Below are 21,758 nucleotides of genomic sequence, written 5' to 3'. Positions count from 1 at the left end.
GCCAAAAATGTGCGTAAGACAAAGCTTAAGAACAAATTTGTATTCGCGAAACGAAATTTTCGTAAGTTTTGCGCAGGTTACGGCGAAATCCTACGGCAGCTCCGAAGCTCTCTTACGCACTTCTTACGATCAACTCAGCACGGCCGACAGCGTCGCAGTCGCGACGACCCACGGACGTTTATTTTTCTACGTGAGCTTCTGATGCGTCCTGACTTCAAGCAGCAAGAAAAAAGTAAAAATTACTTGAAACAGAGCACGACAAACAAGAACGCTGGATCCACAAACACCGGGGAAAAGCTCCAACGGCCACGATTCCACCGAACGCGACCAAACGAGCTGGGCAGTTAGGCCTAACAGGCACTCCGCGACTCGGCGACCGTCTGCCCACGACCGGCTGACGTGCTGAATGGAATATGCCCGCGCGACCCTTGTGAACCCTTCCCGTGTTATACTTTGATCGCTGACCTCAATTTTAGATTAAGAGGTCAATTTCTTCCTCTTGTTATCTCCTTGTTTCCCGAGGCAACGGTGACTCTCGCCGGTGAAAAAGCGGTGAATCTCCGACAGACGCAGGAACGGTAAAGCAGCCATCGCTTTGACTAGCAGACGTAAAGCAGGCGACGTTAACTGCGCCAACCCGCCGGCGCCGTCGAAGAGTGAGGGGTCTCGCCGCACAGGAATGGAGGGAAAAAGTATTTGGGAGGGAACTTACGGACACTAACACGCTCACTCTCGGTTCTAAGCAAACAAACCTCGGCGCCCCGGGACACCTCGCCAGTGAGTCCTTTGACTTCCCTCCTTGATGCGCGTCTGCTAGTTGTTTGACAAAAACAGCGTACCGCTCGAGTAATTTCGTCTGCCCTCCTGTAAAGGCGAAGTCGAGTTCGCTCCGAAAGTCGCAGGAAAGGTAAGAGAGACGCAGACGATGTTGCAAGCAGGCGACGTTGCAAAGGAGCAGACGACGCTCAGATAGGGGGTCGCGATCAACCAATCAGGACTCGGCGTTCTGACGTCACCGCTACTTCCTTTCTCATGCGCAGAATACGAAAACGAGCCCACTTGCGAGGCGTATAGTTAACGCCGAGTATATGTTCTGGACCAGATCTGACTGTCGCGCCCCTAGCGGCGGAGTTGAGAACTAAAGCGACGGGGACAACAACTCTGACGCAATGCTCGGTTGACGCAGCCGAACGCGGGGGTGCACCATCCGGCTGGAGCTCGTGTTCATTCGGTGAGGCACCGATTGAGCACGAGCTCAAGCCGAACGCCAAACGCAGCACTCGCGTCTCATCCCGCGCTGGATCGAGGATGATCATGTAAAGAGTCCATTCGACGGGCCTTGTGTTGAGTAAACACCCAGCTCTATGGAGAACGAGCTCGACGAAATTTAGCGGGGATATTGACGCCACGTGACCCGATGTCACGCGATGCTAGAACGCTTAACGTATGCAGCACGGTTGCCAGACAAATTTCCACATTTTTATTCCTCGCCGATAGTGGAGCGCTCTTTATATGTCTACCAAATATAGAAAAATTCGAGTCGAACTCGACGTCGCAAAGCCACAATTTCGTATATACGGCGCGGATAAGCGAGCATACATACATGGCGTTCGGTCGCGCTCTGTTTGCAGGAAGTAACAGCTGCTCCACGGTCTGTGCAAATCGATCGCTGCGGCTCCGAGCCGCAGAGATAAGCGGTCTCCAGCACGCTACGTCTTACCAAATAGCCGCCGACTTGGGCGGCTGGAGCGAGGAATCAAACTAAAGAAATGTCGACTGTCGACTTGGTTCACCCTTAAGCTGACAGTGCGGTGGGAGCTACACGCGTTCGCTGGAGCAATCAACCACCAAACCGTCGTCAACCAACCCGGGCTCTCTGCGCGTGGGTTCGGACGAGAGCGTGATCACGTGACGAAAGATAGAAGCAGGACTAGTCCACGTATGTAGCTTCCACCGCTTTGTCACTGAACGGAGCGCGTATATAGAGGCAAATAGGGGCTATCTATCTCTCAGCGTCGAGGTCACCCGCGCGCACCTTGAGCTCCGCAGGCGTACGGAAGAACTTCTTCACAGAGAGCCTAGAAGTTGAAAGAGAGCGAGCAGCTCAAAACCACGGTGAGGGCGTTCGCAATGTAATGGCTGCCACTTCTCGCGCGCGCGGGTCGGTCGCGAGTGCGCATGCGCTGCGTTGACGCGTCGCGAGGAGGAAAAGTGGTCCACGAGGTGCTTGTAGACGATTAATGCTGCAGTCAGATCGCTCCTTACAAAAGACACGGTATTGGCTGTAGACAGGACGACAGAAATGGCTGCGGACACATGCACTTCGAGCATGTTCGAAGCTGGCTCGCTTCATGCATATATATGCTTCGGAGTTCGAACATTGTCTGCAAACAGACTTTTGTACGGCGTATTAGCGGCGTCTCCTCGGCTTAACGGTTTCGTCGTCTCCACGCAGCGCTAACGCGGCCCCCTAAACCACGTGACCGCCCCCCCCCCCCCCCCCCACCCCCCTAACAACAACAAGTTGGAAACACTCTGAAATCTCGGCACACCAAAGTTCTCGTATTTACGTCCGAGAAGGCAAGACGCTTCTTGTGTGTGTGTTTGTTTGTTTCCTCGTCGAGCGTGGAGGGCGCAGATGTGCTCACGCCGAAGCTGCGAAACTGTCGCAAGAAGTCGTTCTTCCGCGGGTTCCAGCTTCATGTGGCAGCTGCGCGGAACGTGCGGCAATAAGGTTCAGGGCTGCGTCGTTCTTTTTTTTCATCGAAAGAAACCGTGGAAGAATTGTGGGCAATTTCCACGAAAGGATTTTAGTATCGCGGCTCGCTCAAAACCGAGCGGCATACACAACGTCGAAGAAAATTAAATCGGCGACTAGCAACGTTTCTAGAGACGAGAGTAAAAACTTTTTAATGCACCAACGCTTTTAGTTTTGGACCAACGCTAGAACTTGGCGTTGCAAGAGGGAAACTCGTGCCGTCACTTCAAAGCAGGGATTGAGCACGCGCACGCTGGACCCACGCTCTAGTGCTTCTAAACGTCCCGGTATTGGGGTGACGTGGCTGATATGCCACGTTTGTATTACAAGCTACGAAGACGAGAAGAAAGTGTCGATCGCCTGCAAGCATATCCAGGCTTTGTTCAGCCTTTCTGACCACTATCCTCCTCGTGACTTGACAACGCAATCGTGCGCAAGTGCAACTGATCGAACCAATTTGCGCAGAAGGTGTCCACCATTAAGTTGCAAACGTTTTCCATCGTTTGAGCTGCTCCCTCCCTTAATTCCGGGGCTCTCTATATAGCGACGAGATGTTGCGGTGACGCCCCCTTGTGGTTAATACCCGTGACGTCATGATTAATTGCCAGTTGCGAATGGAAAGTTGGAGGGCGTATTTAAAAAGGATGATGGAAGCGTGGAGTTGTCGCGTAATTACACCAACTATACCGTCCAAGTTGACAGGCTGACCTCCCTTTTAATTTCGTCGATGAAAGCAGAAATAATCGTATACCAAAAAACGTATCTGTGAACGTTTTGCCAATCGTAGAAGGCCGGCCACATCTAAGCTTTTGATATTGCACGTCGACAATATCTTAACGACGTAGTCTTCATTCTTTTCCCTTTTATCTTCGAGCAAGCCCCTCTCAACTCGGCAGTGGATCAAGAAACTCCCAGATCGCCCGTCCCTTTGGAAACAACCAAGATGAGAGGCTCGAACGGCCGAGAGGTCACAATCGAGCATGCATATATTCTATCAAGCTGCGCCTGCAACAGCTTTCAGCAACGTTGACTACGATAGTCCCTTCAGTAAGCTCCACAGACGCGATCACTATATACATGCTGCCGTTGAAAAAATGTGAGGTGCACCTTCCAGGTTGCATTTCTTCCAATCTTCAATTGACATTTTTGAAACATCATCTAATCTGGATGCAGGCCTTGTAACCTAGGAGCGCGTGGGGGACTTAGCAATGTAGGTGCTTTAATGCGAAAGCATGAACTGGGTCCCATGGAGCGAACCGACTCATCAGCTTTGAAACCACGCCAAACGTTGGCAAAACGGTACGTAAAATCCCCTTTCGCAATGGAGCGAAGTGAAGCCTCTTTCTGATGGATCATCAAGGAACGAGGCTCCCACTAGCTCTCGTGCGGCGTAGTCACCGTGGGTGAGCTTGGGTGCCTCAATGTCCTGTCTCCACCCTAAGCAAATCGCACATGAAGGCACCCTAGGTGAGCTCAGCTCGGCGTGGCCACTTCACGAGAGCGCGTGCTCGGCCTTCAGCCGAGGAAACGTGGCCGTCCACGCCAGTACTACAGTGTACTTTACTCCGTTACACCTTATGTTGTACCGCAGCGAAGGCTAGAAGCGCCGCCGGGATGTGCCCTAGAGCAAGGAGCTCGCGCTTGTAGCCTTTCCTGCGGTACATCACAAGGTGAAACAGAGTATAGAATAGGGGGTAGTGTTGTGACCGGAGCGGCTCGCGTGAGGCGTGGTGTAGATAGCGATAGGGGTCGACACCGGCGCATCGGCAGTAGGGCCAGTATGGCGGTGCTTGTGTGCGTGCACCGTGTGCGGCGGCACGTGCGGATTGCAGCGACTTTCTGCTGCCCTGTCAACTGCAGCGCCGCGATTGTTGTTTACACGCGCAGCCTCCCAAAGCACCCATTGCCCAGCCGCGCTGGTCCAAACACTACCCCGTATTCTAGTACACTGTATACCACTACGCCGCGAACGAACTAAAGAAGCGGAAGAACGACATCCATGCTTTCGCATTTACAACTCACAAGAAGTGCTTAGGTGTCCTCAAACTTTTTTCTTGTCCAGAAAAAAGAACAAAAAAAAGGGTGGCCGAGTTACTTTATCGTAAAAGAATCAACAACTATAGTTCACTTTACACATTGAAAGGCTTACTCTCTCTGAACTGCTACGATAGAGACAGTTTTCAAAGGGAACAAATAAATGTTGCTTTCATTTCTCACGTAAAGCTCTTATGTCAAATGCCGGACGCCATGCGCCCTGACTACAACGCCTCCTTGAGTAGAAAATTCAAATCAAATTTGGTGTTTTACGTGCCAAATCAACGACGGGCATCTGGCCCGCCCCAGCGGAGGACTGAGGATTAATTTCAACCACCTGGGGATCTTTTGACGTACAACCGAAAGGTCGGCTACACGGCGCCTTCTCCGCAATAAGCCTCCGTCAGATTACGGGCATCTGGGCCGGGATTCGAACCCGCCACCTGGGGATCCGATAGGCCGGCGCTTCGCCTCGGAGCCATCGAGGCGGCACCTCCTCGAGAAGAAGGGTCACCTATAGCCTCCCCAGCGTCCTATGGTAAGCACCTGTGTGGTTCGGATACAGTTTTTAATTGGAACAGTGCAAGCGAACACCACGGCTGCGACCAAAGCAAATCAACTGGCCTGCTCTCAATATTCATACATTGACATCCTCTCGCGGCACGTCTGCTAACCTGAGCTCTTCAGCGCGCACCGAGTAGCGGTAATCACACGGCAAAACAGAGGTACCCCCGTGGGCAACATGAGCCGAAACATCCGATCCGTATTTTTCCTGCGCCTACGGTTCCCACAAGCTCTATTAGAGAGTTTTAGTAGATCGTTCCGATACCTCTGATAGCCCCGATAACGATACTATGCATGCGTAAGGGAGGCGATGGCGGAGTATCGGGATATCGTTATCGGAGTCATGGGAACGATCTACTAAAACTCTCTATTATCTCGCAATTTATCAAATAATCCGAAGTATGGGAGCGCACCTTCCAATTCCAATCACATTATTCGGACACAAGCTCTTAAAAAAAAGTAATTACTGACAGGTACTTCAAAGCATAAGGGACTGTTTCAGCTCATATTGCTCGCGATAGTACAATGCCCGCCATCATCAAAGCTGATGCAAGGCGCTGCAATTGCACTAAGAGTCCCTGGGTTTTGCGGCGTGAGATTCCGCTTCGAAGTGCGCCGCACTAGAGCATCCAAATCATGAAATACTGCGGGTCATTTCTACTCATCCATAGCAGACCGAGGCTTGACATCATTTCGAAGCGCGCGCCCTCCGAAACAACGTTTCAGAACACACCATATATTCCTGTCGCTCGCGTCACGGAGTCGAAAGCTGCAGCAGCAGCAGCAGCAGCGGCGCCACTTGTCTTTGTTGTTTTTTCTCCTGGCCCTCGACACAAGACTCAGACATCTGCTCGAGCGGAGGTGTCCAGGCTTCCGCGATGGCCGGCCATTAGCGCATACACACGGCCACGCGGGGTGGAGCAGCTGTCGGCCGCCGGCTGTCCGCCGCGACCTTCTGCGAAACGTGGCCGGGGCACACAATGCGCCCAGCGTAAACACGCCGCCGCACCGGTTTGGACCGTTTTCCGAGGAGATCAAGACGCAGAGGAGCACCGCTATCTTGCGCAGCCAGACGCACCAAGCAGACAGCGTCGAAATCGCACCATCATGGTGTTCGAGCGCTGCGTTTCAGCCGAGACGCTGAAGCGGCACTCGTGTGTACAATACGTGTATGTGCTCGATCCCACCGAGATCATGGTCGAAACGCCGGTGCGTGGGATACGATTATTCTAGGTTTGTGTCGGCAGAGCCGTATACATGGCTCGGGGTTCTGCGCACACCGGCTTTCTTACGCTCAAGCTGGTCCAGTGATTTCCTTACACGCCCCCTAGGGGGGGGGGGGGGGGAACACCTTCCTTGTTTTTTTTTTATTTTTTTGAAGGCACCTCTTTAATTCGCAACGTCTCCTTCATTCTCAAGGACCCCCCCCCCCCGCATAAAAATTTGAGCACCGAGCTTAATTTCACTTTCTCGGGAAACCCTGAGCTGCTGTCATCTTATTTTTGGAGTAGGTGGGGCATCGAGACTGACGCTGTGAAACGTACTTGCTCAGCCCGATTCGCGTTAATACAGCCTAAAGTTTACATTAACGACTAAAAAAAGAAAAACAAGAGAAAAGAAAGCGTATACTTGGCAGGACGCGGGAGGTTACGCGTTCCTAAGAACCGTCCCGATTTTGTTACGAATATTAAAACTCGATAATTGCGTCAACAGTGCCTATATATGGTTGTATACGCGCTGTTTCGCGTATAACCGAATTTCGAAATAACCGAAAGCATGGTGGCCGCGGTAAGCAGCGGTCGAGGTCTTCACTAGGGATGTTGCCAACGTGAGTACGCCGAATCGACTAGGCTCGGCAAAATCTTTCAACTTTTGTCAAAAATCGACCAAGTTTGACTTCTTAAGAAAATGGTTGCCTGACTTAAACACAGAAATGTCAAATCTTGGGGAAACTATCCATAAAGTAGCCCGTTTCAGATGTTATTGGAGGATAAATTCTAATATTTACACAACCCAAAAGCAAGCATGATGCTATCAGCTTTCATTAATTCAGCATAGTTTATTAAAATGCTGCATTCCTCATCCGGCAGGCGGTGAAAGCTCGTTTTCACTTTATGCGCATGCTCAGTTTACGTGTAGTCGCACTTCCGCCATACTTTTTGTCAAAGTTGATCAAATTAAACGTTAAAAAAAAAAAAGTTTAACTTGGTCGGTTTCGATCCTTGGCAGGTTCAAGGCAGGATTAGAACGGCAGGGCGGTCGTTCGGTTGTCCCGCCCTACCCTCGATAATGCATTTGCGTCTTGTAAGCTTCGAGCGTGCGCGCGTGCAGCCAAAAGCACGCAGGAAGGCAATGAGCTCGCGCTGGAAGCCGAGCATCCGAAAGACACGCCATGCCGTTCTTAATTCTTCTGTCAGCAGTTCTCGCTCTACCAGCGATGAGTGGGGAACCACGTGCCCACCTCAACCGTCACAATCACCGACGCATCAGTTCTCAAACTCGACATTAAAGTTTTTTTTTTTTTTGTCTTCAGTTGTGATTTACATTTGTTGTTTCTTTGTTGTATTTTTGACAATTTCATGTATTTTTTTGTATATTTTCCACTCCTTTCTGTAACGCCCTCTGAGCCTAAAAGGTAACGAAATAAATAAATAAAAAAAATGTTCGCAACGTATTTTCTTGTCGGCACATTTGTCGAGTTTCCTATTTTGGTCGCAGCGGTTGGCACGCCTCATGCTCTGAGGGGAAGCAGGCTCTCGGGCATGTCTTAGGTCGTCTCACCTGTTTGTTGTTTGGAGATTACGAAACCTGGCAAAAGAAACTTCCGCTTTGCGAAACCGGAAGCCTGTCGGGCGAGGCAGGTGACAAATGACTTCCCGTCTATGGATATTAGGGCGTTGGGGACTCCGAGGCAAAAGGAGGCCATAAAATACCCGCGGAATGTAAACAAAAGCAGCTGAGATCGGGCACAAGGCCTATATTTAAAAACCTTCCATGGATCCACGTGTGTAATAGTTAAAGTGGAAATACCATACAACTGGAAGCAGAGCACAAATAACAAAGACGAGGGAGGCGTAGACGGGAATAAAAGCTCTGGACTTCAACTTATTATCTAATAAAAGGAAGCGCATCGAACTAACCATCCACATCGATATCGCGTCGACACGTGCTTCGAAGCGGCTAGGCGTCATTCTTATGTAAACATTACAACGAGGCAGCATTTTTCAAGCACGAGTCGACGCGATAGTGGTGTGGATGGTTACTTCGGCGTTTACCGTTTTATTCGATAATCGGTTAAATGTCCAGCGCTTGTCCGGTCTATACGCACATTTCTCGAACTTGTAATTTGCGCACGCTGTTTCCAGTTCTACCGAGAACCAACTGGCCTGCACATCGTCGCTTGGAAATGCGGCCGACTTCTCGAGGTGTTCGTTATTATCACCGCATTTCTTGTGTTTTGTGTGCAACTACACTGCGGAGAGAATCTCGTCTCATTTTCGTCATCACACGTTTTCTTGTAAAGCCGCCGTCAGGCCGCTAATACGTAATACAAAAGACAGACACCGTGTCACACAAAATGCTGTTCGCAGACGTGTACGACGGAAACATGCTTCGAGCCACGTCTGCTTCGTAGCGCAGACAATCCTGTCATCATCTCTGCAGGTGTAACCAGCAACTTCATGCTTCGTCATAATTCGTTTATTTTACGAGCGTAAGCGCAGATTTCTTATTACAGTAAAACAAATGGCGTTCTTTCACGCTGGCTTCATTATTACGTGCATCCCTGTAAACAAGCTAGGTCGAAAGACGGAAATTTTGTATATGTACACAAATTAAGGAGTAAACTTCGAGCTAAGAAATGACAACCAGATGCAACAAGAAGAAGATTAAAAATAAATCAAACGTCTCCCAGAACCAGTCGGCAGCGTAAACGCATCCCCTCCGGTAACAGTAATGACCACGCGCACCTGTGGCAGGAGTCTATTCTACTCGGTCGCAGCAGACGGCGTAACCCGAAAACTGCGAAAGTTACGACCCCCAGAGAGCCAATCAGAGAGCAGAAACGAAGCACGTGACGACGTATACAGCGTCAGAATGCACACTCCTCTTGTGGACAGCCGTAACGTGCGTCTCTCTCTAATTGGTTGAGGGGGCGTAGCGTTTTCCTCTTTGCCGAGTTACGCTGAAAGAAAGTTCTTGCTTTTATCCGCGTATTTTGTTCTAGACGCGGACCGTAGACGGTTCCCGGCGTGTCTAGTGAACCGTGGGAAAGAAAGAACAGGGGGATGGATGCAAGTGCATGGGCGTCCACGGGCCCCTCCCGAGCGCCGGAACGGTTGACCTTCATCCGTGTAGGATCCAGATGCGTATTTTCCTTGCGGACCGCTTCGGAGAACTGGCACTGAGTGGCATGTGATGAAGAGGCAAGGGGCAGCTGACGCGCACAACTACCACCTTGCGGACTGGCATAGATGTGAAGCCTCCTCTCGATCCTTTCGTCGCAGCGCGAGACAGATGCGGGGAGGTTAAGGCGCAGCCGTCAGGCTCTACGAGGAAAACGCTTTAAAAGAGGATACTCATTTCATAATTACGACGCTAATTAGTTGGCGTAATATGGCGCAAATGTTTGTTGGTTGGCAGCACCTCAAGCTTTAGTACCGTATGTCTGTGTCGTGCCAGCTTGACGGCGTTGTGTCACTATGGAATATAAATTTAGAAAAAAAAAAACAATAAGGACATTAGATTCAAAACATTTCTTGTAAATATGACGATTAACCACCTGTCGGCGCTAAGTGAACTACTGGTTTACCTTCCAGCCGATTCTCCCTCCCCTGAACAAACAAAGCAAATTGTTGTGTGTATGTTTATACAGCCGGAAGTTAGTCTGCCTTAGTGGGCGTCTGGCGTCTCAGTTGTAGATGAGCAATTTAGCCACTGCGGTACAACCGCAAACCTGGGGTCTTTAACGTGCGCCACGCAGTAGTGATACACGACCGCACGCCGGTATACGATGCTCATCCAGATCGAAACGGGCAGGGGTGGGGATTGAACCTAGGATCCCTGAGTTCTGCAGCGCTCCACGTGCTCCGAGCTGGTGCGCCCTATCCCACTCGGCCGCCGATTCCCCCCCCCCCCCCCCCCCCCCTTGAACAAAAATACTGATTTGCGGAAGTTACGGCCTTGATTGCATGATCAGCATCGCGGCAATGAAAACATTTTCAAACCGAAAAAAAAATATGGGCAACACTTACCACAATGCACGTTGCGTGAAGTGTCGTCACTAATGTCCTGCGTGCTCAGCAGAAAAGCATGCTCGCTACTCATTATAAACAATTTACAGGGCACTAAGAGTCACGTGACACCACAGCCGGTCTCGTAAAACCGATAAGCGCGTACGTTTCAAGACAAATGCATCAACTCATCGATCAACTCATTGTTAATAAATGTGTGTGGTCACGTAAAACTTGTGGGCACTGCACATATACAAGAGACTATTGGTATATTCGGCTGGTCGTTTTTCGGCCTCTTGGAGCGCTCTGAAAAGCCGGTGTGCATTCGGCTGGTCGATGGCAGGCGCTCCAAGTATATTCAACTGGTTCTTTCGGAGCGCTCCCGAAGCTCCGACTCTCGCCGGCCTCCGAATCGGAGCGGTTTGAGGCGCTCTGACAGTGGGAGCGCGCGAGAGATCTGGCTGCCGACCGGTCGACCGGTCAAGTGACTCCAGCCATTCCGCCATTTTGCTTTTGTGTCGGAAGCGGACGGCGAGAACGCAGCTACTCCGCAAAAAGAGGGCTGCGAGAAACAGCCGTCAGTCTCGACGCCGACACCGTTGCGTTGTTCTCCCCGAATTGAGGTGAAATGGCGTTGAAACGAAGACGTTTAATGTTAGTGGTGGCACCGCCAGTGCTGCTGGCGAAGCTAGCAGACAGCGACAACACCAGCAGCTCGGACTATGACGACGAGGACCGTGTTTGCGAAGCGAAGTTTGCCGAGTTGTTTGACGCACCTTGTACCTAACGTTGTCTTGTACCTAACGTTGTCTTGTACCAAAATTGTCTTGTACGGTGCCCAAGGTCAAGGCCTATGTTTTTATAGTGCGAACCTACTCGGACAAAGCGGTAAGTACAAAAGTACGAGAGTTTTCAAGGTGTAATGTTGTCTTTTTTTGATAGTTTCGCAGGAACTTCCGCTTGGCACGGCTGACTTGCGATGACCTTATCAGCGTCCGCGTTGACGGTTGCCATTTTTCAAGGATTTACGGATGGATGGATCACTGAATACTGCTCAACCCTTTGAATCCAAAGAGCAAAAGTTCCGCTAGAGGGCGGCTCGCGCTGTCCTGTAGTAGAGTGCCTTCATACACACGCGCGCTTTTGCTTGAGTGGTGACATCTCAGCCATTTTTCCGCCCAATGTTTTTTTTATGCATCTTGAAGTGCGCGCAACCCGGTGTCACTCAGCTCGAGCCCGTAGCTTTGGCTAATGCATAGACGCCATATTACCGCCCAAGTCACGCACCGAATGCACGAGAGCGTCACGCGCTGGCACATTCAGGGCAATAATGGATGTCTTCACCCTGAGACAGACAGACATGTAGGCACCCTATCCTGTAGTGGCGCACGCCACCCTCTATCCGCTCGGCTTGCCGCTCTGAAAAGTTGAAGAGCGTTCGGCTTGGCGCGCCGATTCTCTCGCTCCGATGCGGAGGCGCTCCAGGATCTGGTAGCTACGACTCGGAGGATTGGAGTGCTCGAAAGTGACCAGCCGAATATACCATATATCTGTTTGGTCATATAGATCTGAGCGAAGCCGAACCTACAAGCGCGGACATGCTGCCCTGAACTATACTCATGCACTGCACGAGTTCGTCTGTGCTCGACAGGCGCGCTCAAGGTGTGGAGCTCGCTCTTGTTACGCGCGTGAAACTACAGTATGTTTTCACGTGACGTCAATCCGCCATTTTGCTGTTAGATGTCAGCGTGGGGAAACTTGGCCTCTGTGCACGCCGCGCCGCTGTTTATGAGCACGCAAAATAAACGAAAGACGACGATGAGGATGGTGATATATCTGAGTCGCTGACTATAGAGTGCCCCGCGTGATCCGTGTAAAACACAAGACAAGATAAGCGTGCGCTTCAAAGATACCCTGTAAGACACCAGTATCTTGTCCAGCGTAGCCCGCAAACATTGTGCGCTGGACAAGTCTATCTTTCGTCCTTTAGTAACGCGCGCGTCCGTACTTGAAGCTCACAGTAATTGAGGTTAGCGCGAGGGACTCACCCTCGTGTCGCATATGGCTGAGCTCTTCTCGGACCAGCATGAGTTCGGCCGGGGACTCCCGACTCTGCCACAGATCTTGGGCGTCGTCTGACGGGGAGTCGTCCTCATCGTCGTAATCTTCGTCTTCTGCCGTAGACGACCCGTTGCACTTGACGTAGAAGTCCTCCGCGTGAGGACCAAGAACCTGCCGGAACAACGTGCTGAAACTTACTCGCGTGCTTCTAGTTACAGCGCCGTGACGTTCCTCGAGTTTGCGGGTTTGTGCCCGACAACAAACGAAACCTAACGACACGGACGTCTAGTGGAATGGCTGGAAAATGTGGCATATTCTAAGTTATTCTGTCTTCTGAGTACCAAATAGTACTAAAGCAACCGCTTTGATGCAACGCATTTGTTCGCTACAAGCGTCGGATTCTTTTGGGCAGAAGTTAATCACCACACAGGTCTTTGTCGTGAGTTCCTCCTAGACTGTTGTCTTGTGATGGCTTGTTATAAGACCTGTAACGCTTGGGCAAGACTTTAAAATTACTCATACGCTGAGTCTGAAATAAAAGATATATATTTCCCAAAAAACTACAAAAGGCAGCTTGTCAGTCAGGGAAAGCTTGCTCGTATACGTCGCTGGAGCGAGCATCCATGAATCTTCATCTACAGTTCCGTTTAGTAAATTCGTTGAATTCGAATACATGAGGCGACATCTGTGCATCGTACGCCGTGGAAATTTTCACACACTCAGACCGAATGTTAAGATACCATAGATCCACTTTTCAGCCTCTTATTGACAACTAGTATCCCAGCTTAGACCTTCAGATCAATCATCGAATCGACGCACGGTTATACTTCGAGCGGAATGCCAGCCGCTGCTCGTAACCATATTTATACTCCGTTTCACCTTATGTTCTACCGCAGCAAAGGCTAGAACCGTGAGCTCGTAGCGTTGGCAGCTGCCCTTGGTGCACGAGAGCGTGTGCCGCCGAGGTGTGCCGCCGAGGTGTGCCACAGAGCAAGGACCTTGCGCTTGTTGCACTTCCTGCGGTACATCATAGAGTGAAACAGAGTATAGTTCCCCTCGAAACGATCGTGCCTCTCAGTCGAACATAAGCTGAATGAGACACACTGCATGTCACGGACCACTCGCGTACTTGTGGTCAGTGCGCGTGCGCAACATATCGTTTCGAGCGGGTCGACGTCGACCAACCTGTGTGTGGCAGGAATCGCAGACTGTGTCCGCGGTGGACGTGCACGGGTGGGCCGTGAACAGTTCCTCCCCGCACAGGGAGCAGGGAAAGCAGTGGCGCCGGTGCGAGTGGTGCGGCAGGAACTGGCCCGGCCGGCAGGGGATGCACTGGGTGTCCAGACCGTGGCCGCAGGGGCGCAGCACGGCGAACCCGGGCTTGCACTTGGGGCAGCCCAGCCCGTGGCCGTGGCGCCGGTGGCTGCCGGCCTCCTGCGAGGCAAGCGAGAGAACAGCTCAGGCATCTTGGGACGTTTCACGAGAGTCGACAGGCGGTAAACATGTACGAGGGCTGATCAATAACTTTCGCCTCGAAGGCTGTAACTGTTTGATTCAGCGATGGAATTGAAATATGATACATTCAAATAAGAGTTCCAAATCTGCTCTTTCCCAGGAGCAGATAACTTTTTCAATGTAGTCTCCACCGGCGGCGATGCACTTCCTCTTCCGGTGCACTACCCTGCGCTTGCCGTCGTAGATGGTTGAGGGCGACTGCTAACGAGACCAACGACGCGCTGGAGGAGCCGCAGTTGCCTCGTTCACCTTACAGCCCGGACCTACTGGCGTGAGACTGTTGGCTTATTTCAAAGGTGAAGTAACATCTGAAGGGTGCACGGCTTGCCGTCGCTAGTCACAAACCAGGAGCGGATTTATAGGGCAGGCCTGGGAGAGGGTGAGGGTGCATTTGGCTGGGAAAGAGAAGGGATCTGCAAAGAGGTGAGACGTCACGAAGGAATGTCACGTTCTGGGTTTGCCCAGATCTATTTGTTGACCCAGTAATTGCCATTCCACGAAAAACTAGAGTTTTTCGTCGCCCAAAAGTTGGTGCGTGTCGTTCTTTCTATATATATAAAGAGGCAGCTTTTGGAAGCGGTCCCCCCCCCCCCCTCCTCATATCCGCTCCTGTCACATACATAACAAGTATACAAGTTTTTCGAACCCATTCTTTTTATGGCCCATGTTGCCGCGCTAAGCAAAATTTGGAATGTTCGCTTCAATCGCGGGTGACCGGTGGTACAAGTGCTCGTCACACCATGAAATAAGCAAATTTTTAGAAGCTTGGCATGGCATGCCACATGACCGTTGCAGAGATAGATGTTGAATCGACTTCCCTTTCGGCAGCAAAAAAAAAAAAAAAATCACCAGACGGCGACCTTCAACTATCCTAGAAGATTTTGATAAGAGAAAAACTCCTTTCTCGCGTGACCTCCGCTAAATAAAAAAAAATATTTTTTTTTGGTTTGGGGGGGGGGGGGGGTTGTACAGGTGTAGGCCGTCCAGAGCGGCGGCGAAAGCTTGAAGTGCGATCGACGTAAGAGAGGTAGCGCAAGTCCGCTCCTGGGCGCCAACCGTAGTTCGAGCTTCCGCCGCTCGGTGCCGTCCTTCACCCTGTGGGTTGCCCACACCTATGAGTTGTCTCGTGTTCTCTCTCTCTCTATCTTAATTCATATGAAAAGAATACAGTCTGCAGATACTGTTTGACACGTGCTTCTTCATTGTCCTGTCACGCTGGTCATATAAACCCTGTCCGCAGACATGCTCGAAGCGTGGATGTTGATGGCTATACCCTTTGTAACAAGCGGTAGCTTGCGCCACCTAGTTGTAAGTCTAAGGATGCTTTGAACTTTCTTTACGGTTGTCCGCAGGCGATTCTGTCACCGTGGCTCCAGCGAACACCGCGATGTGTATACGAACAGCGTGACTCAGCGGCTTTACGCTTATTTAATATTTGTTGCGCTCGTCTCGCGGGTAAATTGGTTTCTGTGCCGTGCAAGAAAAAAGAGCGCAGAACGATGATTTACGAATGGCTTCCGTTCTTAACTCTCGCTGATTTATAAGTTCGCCCTAGCCCATGAGAGCAGACACGTAGACGATGTAATTATTTAAACCTGATCGAACCTACAACACGCAATGGCAACCGCGTGACAAAAAGAAGAGCTCAACTATGCGGAACAGACAACCGCGGGTGCTCGTTCAACGGAACGGTTTGTATTGCTCTCGTTCGTGTCTAACGTTCATAACCATGAGATGAATTTCCTGCGAGCGTGCGGATGTTCCGCAAATAGCTTATGCACTGCTATTATATTAACTCCTCCCCCTTCCTCGGCGCATGTCGTTTTTGGACGTAACTTTTAGGAAATGACAGGAATACGACCGTCAGTTCGGGGAACCATTATACCGAAATACGCGGAAAGCAACTTTCCTTTATATATACTTCCTTTCACTCGAAAAGGTGTCTTTCTAAGCCACGCGGTTGACGCGTGGAGGGGCCGACAAATTCGCTCCGAGCCGGAAATGACACTTTCACGCTCCGCGGAGCGCAATTTTCAAAGACCGCGCGCAAAGTGCGGGTGAAAGCAAACAGGTGCTTCTGGCCGCCTGCTCTTGTCTCCGCAATCATCACCTGTAGAGTGTCACCAGTTTTCTCTCTCTTCCTTTTCTTTTTTTTTGTTTTGTTCTTTTGACACTTCGCTACAGTGTTATCCTGTGTTGCAGGTTAATAAGAAAATCAGAAGAGCTTCCTCCTCGCAACGCCATCTACTCTTTCCACTTTAACAGAGCTAACGCTGGATAGCAGGCAAGAGAGGAGGTGAATGGCCGCTCTGCTTTTTGTGACCTGCAACAGAATGTGGCACGAGCACATCATCGCCGAGTTTTACAGCGAAACAGTCAACGAAATCTTCGTGTCGTTGGCGTTGACTTTACTCGCACGCGGGTATACAGAAAGATCGGTGGTCGCGTGCGTTGACGCAACGCAGCTGGGAGCACCCGGATTTAAAAATGTGCGCTGAAGAACCCAGGGCTCTTGGGCTCGACCCTCGCCCGTGCCCGTTTCGGTCTGGATGGGCATTGTCCCGGTGTGCGGTAATGTATCCCTATAGGCCTCCTGCGCTGAAGCTTTGAACAGCTGTAGCGCCCTCATTTTGGGTAGTACAACCTCACCTGATTGAGCCTCGCACTACTTATGGAACGTTGGTTAATCTTTTTTTTTAATTTCGTGTGGTGCTGAAGAACGAAAAAACACCTTTGGACGCCAGAAATGGGCCTGACTCAACGTTGCAAGACAATCGAAAGTGCCAAATTCATGACACCACCGCTAGGGCACGCGTCTCTTATATCTGGGTGGTGACGTCAGAACACCTGTGTCGAGACGCTTTCATTTTGTTTACATTTTCATGTCTACTTTGGAACGCGTGAAACGGCATCTCTTGGCTCACGCTCTTAGTGTTTTAGCTTTGTCGGCGTTCGAATTTTTGTTGTTTTTTTGTATTTTCATCGCGATCTCGCGCTCCGCACCAGAGCAGGCACGCTTCTGCATGCGTGACAGTTTGAGACGCTAAAATTTGTACTACCCAAAACAAGTCCTAACAAGTCCCTTTTCGCAGCACCCCCTGGGCAACGCAGGAGGCCTATACTGCCTGATGCACGTTAAAAACTACGGGCTAGCAGTCGTACCGCACTGGTTAAATCTCGATTCTACGGCGTGCAATAGCTATACTCCGTTTCACCCCCAGCGAAGACTAGAAGCGCGAGCTTATAGCGTTGGCACCTGCATTTAATGCACGAGAGCTTGTGCCGCCGAGATGTGCCCCAGAGCAAGGAGCTCGCGCTTGTAGACTTTTCTGCGGTACATCATATAGGTGAAATAGAGTATTAGCGGCGAGATGTTTTATTGGCGCCCTCCTATCGTTCCCCCTAGTGACGTCATTACCTTGCGGACAACAAGTTCGATGGTGTTTGTAAATAGCATGGTGGAAGCCTGAAATCATTGCGCTCTCAAAGCAACACTGCCAACACCGTCGAAATTAAAGTTCTTTCATTCCTCTTATTTCCGTCGCTGGTATACCCTTTCCGACGTCATAGTCAGCTTTTGGGCCAATCGTGGAAGGCCGACCACAGCGACGCTTTCGGTCGCGCACGTCGCCAATAGTGTCTTCATACTCTGGCAGACTAAACTCACACTGTCTAAACATCTAACGTCTAATATGCGTCTGTTTATAGTTGTACTCACAATATCCTGCTCTAAAACCGTGGTTCACAAAACTGAACTATCAGTTCGTATTTTAAAATAACATTTCTCCGACGTCGACTGAACATGTTTTCACCAAGATAGAGTATACTTTAAATGTCAAGCATGGCGCCTCGACTGGTACCCCATGAGTGGAAGCACGTGCAGCTTGCGCGTGATCATAGCTTTGCCAAGCTTGAAATTGCACGGGCTTGTTTACACGAGCAAAGACATGGAGGCTCACAACTATACTCTCGCGAAATTGGCGCGAGCGCGTGGTTCCATCGTGTGCCCCATTTATGCGAGAGTGGGCGCAAATCAAACGTCAAGCTCGTGGTATGAGCTTTTTAGTGTTCTACATAAATGAAAGTGAAAGAATAAAAAATAACACGAGGAACGTATGCTCTTCTGGAAATAAATATAAATGACTGTCTAGTTTGTTGCGCATACACACACTTCACTTGCAAGAAAAAAAAAAAAAACATAACCATGATAAACAGAGTTTCTGTCAACTTTCTCAAATGCTTTTTTTTATTTTATTTGGAAGTTTAGTGTCGTCGTCTGCAGGGTTTAAAAGTATCGCAGCCCCTTCCTTTTTATTATTTTTACGTTACTTCAAATTAAAAACGGCGCAACATGTGCACCGCATCGCGGCATGCAATCATACCCCCAAAACAAACTCACAACACACACAACAAAAACAAACAGGAAAGAAACAAGAAATAGCTAACGCGTGCAAAACATGCCTGCCCCCACACACTTCATTTCAAAGAACTGCCGCGGAGAAGCGCTAGAGACGGCATAAATTTGACAACCACCGCCATACACCAAGCGTGACGGTAGGTTCCCCACCCACTCCCCGGTCTGCTTATTATGTTAAATCGCTTGCATGATCCACCAAGCGTTCACATGTTCGCCCCCCCCCCCCCCCCCTTCCCCTCCCATTCAAGAACGTCAAGGTCGAGCCATTCAAATTCAAATTCCTGCACTTCAAGAATGCGCCATCAAACACAACGAAGGTAAGAGAAATACGTGGAAGTTTTTTTGCAAGATGTATATAGTAAAACTCCACCGGCAAGAGTTTCGCATCCGTTGAAGCCTTTTGATCGTAATGCCGACTACGCTCCAGATAAATGCTTACGAGTCCACTTTCCCCGAAAAGCACTCGATCGTTATCGCTTTATCATACGGAAGGAGGTTAGTGAACAACGAAACTGGAAATAAACAAGCGTGACGTTTCAGTTTTACTAAAGCCTCCTCTAGTCTATTCTCACAAGGCCTGGCAGTTAGTTCGACGACGGAGACATAGAGTGCCCGGTCGCAGATTTGGAGAGCGAGGATCTGGTACCACAGAGCATCAAAGAGCCATTTCACGGGGAACCTGGACGCCAGCGCACAGCTTTTGCAGCGGCGAGGACCCGAAACATACTTCTTGGCTCGGGAGAAGTGTGTTTCGACGTCTAGCCGCAGCGGGGCGCCAGTCACGTGGCTCGCCTCTCATCCGTTGTCTGCCGCGCTCCACCTTTTCCATTTCGGCGGCCACTTCTCGGGGCGATCTGCCAGGCTTTGTCAGTATATAGGAGGTATGGTTTCACGCATTAGTGTCTTGCTCAGTGTAGCGGCGCACGTATAGCGTCGGGCCCAGGGTGTAAGATAGACAGGTGGGGAAACGAGAGCCAAATGAGCGACCGGATTGTGTCCCCCTTGGTTTTCTCTTTTTCTGTGGCGCCATCTATGTGGAGCACCGCGAACTTTCACTCCGGGTGGGCGAACGCTGGCGACCGGTTAAACTGACAGAGAAGGTTTCTCGTGGATTTTCAATGGAGGACTGTCGTGCTCTCAGTTTATTTTGCGCACTCTCCCATAGAGTTCCATGCAAATTCGATTCCAATTTTTTTTCTTCTCGCCGCAGCGCCATCTGTCGCAAATCGGGGGTACCCGCAAGCCACCCGCAAGCAGACGAGTACACAATCGGGTCACGGCACTGCGGTAGGTTTCTATGGGCCGTTTCCCCGCCTGTCTATCTTACACCCTGGTCGGGCCATGACGAGTCGCGGTTTTCTCAGCGGCCCTGTCGTTGCTGCCATTCTCGTGCCACGGGAGAGTATAGCGGAACTCGCGAACGGACCTGTTCTGGCAGAGCTCAGCGTTTTCCCCACTAGGTTCCGTACGCCTTGCTGGAGTCACGAATACACACAACATTACGGAACAAAGTAAATAACAAAAACGCATATCATAAGACAATTCTGACGTCACTACGTTCTTTTTTTTTTTCTTTTCTTTTCTTGCTTAATAGCTTAAAAATGCAAAATAAAGAACGTTTCCGTAACACCGCGGGTCGGGAACGGTACTGTCCGACGAAAAGGTTTTGGCCAACCATCATCTCATAGTTTTTCTTTTTTTTTTTTTCTTGCGAGTTTACAAAGGATGTTAAGATCATTGTTGTAATTGTGAAGGGCTTCCAAATGAAACGAAGTGGTTCGGGGTTTGGAACAACCACACTCTAAAAAAAGCCCGTGCGTCTTCTTTCCCGCACAACACTCGGAGAGCCAATCCCCGCAACCTACGGAGACAGCTCAGCCAATGACAATGCCGAAACATATGCTTAAAAACGCAGTCTGAGTTGTGACATTAAGCAATGCAAAATGTCACGCTTGCATTGCTTAATGTCACAATTCAGGCTGCGTTTTTTGGTCTAAACCAGTGGTTCTCAAATAGGGGTCCGCGGACCCTTTGGGGTCCGCGAAGGCATTCTAGGGGTCCTCGAAGCCCTGCCTCATCAGTCAAGCTCGGCAATAAAAGTTGTCTTTTTTCAGGTCGAGAAGAAAGGTTTCAGTTTTCGGACGAGTTTTTTTGTGTGTATGTGAACAAGAGAGGTCTACTTTATAATAGCCATAAGTTATATTCATTTATTGAATTAGTATTAAATTTAACTTGTACCTTTTATCTCCTCTCACCACGAATGGGGTCCTCCATTACTTCCGTCAATGCACAAGGGGTCCGCGAAACATCAATGGTTGAGAACCACTGGTCTCAACATATGTTTCCGCATCGTCATTCGATTAGCTGCCTCCGTAAGTTGCGGTGACTGGCTCTCCGAGTGTTGTGCGGGAAAGGAGACGCACGGGCTTTTTTTTAGAGTGACGCCGATCAAAGAAGGAACATAGTTGTCATTCTGAAGATGGGGCGGGGTCGTCACTAGCCCCACCGCAAACAAACCCCCTTGATGTCAATGTTTTGTTTGTAAGCACGGTTCTTTCCTTTTTTATTGTCTGTTCAACTGAGCCATCAGTTGTGGTCATTGTTGCCTCTGAGTTTTAGTAGACCGATCTGCAATCATTTGCCGAAAATATCTGTGCTGTGGCTTCGCATCGAACAGCTTCACATCGAGGGCCCGCAGCTTTATGTACCCCTATTGAATGGACTTCTCGGCGGCATTTCCAACAGATAAGAGATGTGGCCTAAACTGTACGGAGAAACGTTTCTTCTTTTTTTTTTTTTTTTACATATTTCGTTTTTTTTTAATAAATAGCTTATATGCAGAGTGTTAGCACCATGCTTGGTAAAAAACGTTGATAACGTGTTTTATGTCTTGATTTATATTACAAAACGTGCGACGCATGACGGGAATATAAGTCACACGTCACACGTTTTGTAACATAGGAAGAACTGTAATTTCTTCGGTCAAGTGTGCTAAACAATCGATGTTGTGCGTACGATTGCGTGGTAGGCGCACATTTGTAGATGTTCCAAAGCGTTCTGAGCTATCATACAAAAGACAACTTCTCAAGCTTTACGAAAATACGGTGAGTGTGCAGGCTAGCAGGTAAATGTTGATAATGTTGAAAATGACCCGACAGTATGGTAAAAAATAGGAAAC

General features: G+C 49.8%; 1 protein-coding gene across 1 annotated transcript in view; it reads right to left on the bottom strand.

Annotated features, from left to right (window-relative positions):
• LOC115314433 overlaps positions 1–21,758 on the bottom strand; it is a 69,132-nt gene that overhangs the window by 26,189 nt on the left and 21,185 nt on the right. The window contains exons 2-3 of the mRNA XM_040223176.3: positions 13,834–14,082; positions 12,636–12,819 (exon numbers count right to left, since the gene is read on the bottom strand). Coding sequence (XP_040079110.1) covers positions 12,636–12,819; positions 13,834–14,082 — 433 coding nt within the window. The remainder of the gene's footprint in view (positions 1–12,635; positions 12,820–13,833; positions 14,083–21,758) is intronic.

The sequence above is a fragment of the Ixodes scapularis genome, unplaced genomic scaffold, assembly GCF_016920785.2.
Source record: "Ixodes scapularis isolate PalLabHiFi unplaced genomic scaffold, ASM1692078v2 PGA_scaffold7__128_contigs__length_106722199, whole genome shotgun sequence".
Lineage (NCBI taxonomy): Eukaryota > Metazoa > Arthropoda > Arachnida > Ixodida > Ixodidae > Ixodes > Ixodes scapularis.
The sequence above is the reverse complement of the archived record's forward strand: the minus strand, read 5'-3'. Positions and strand labels throughout refer to the sequence as shown.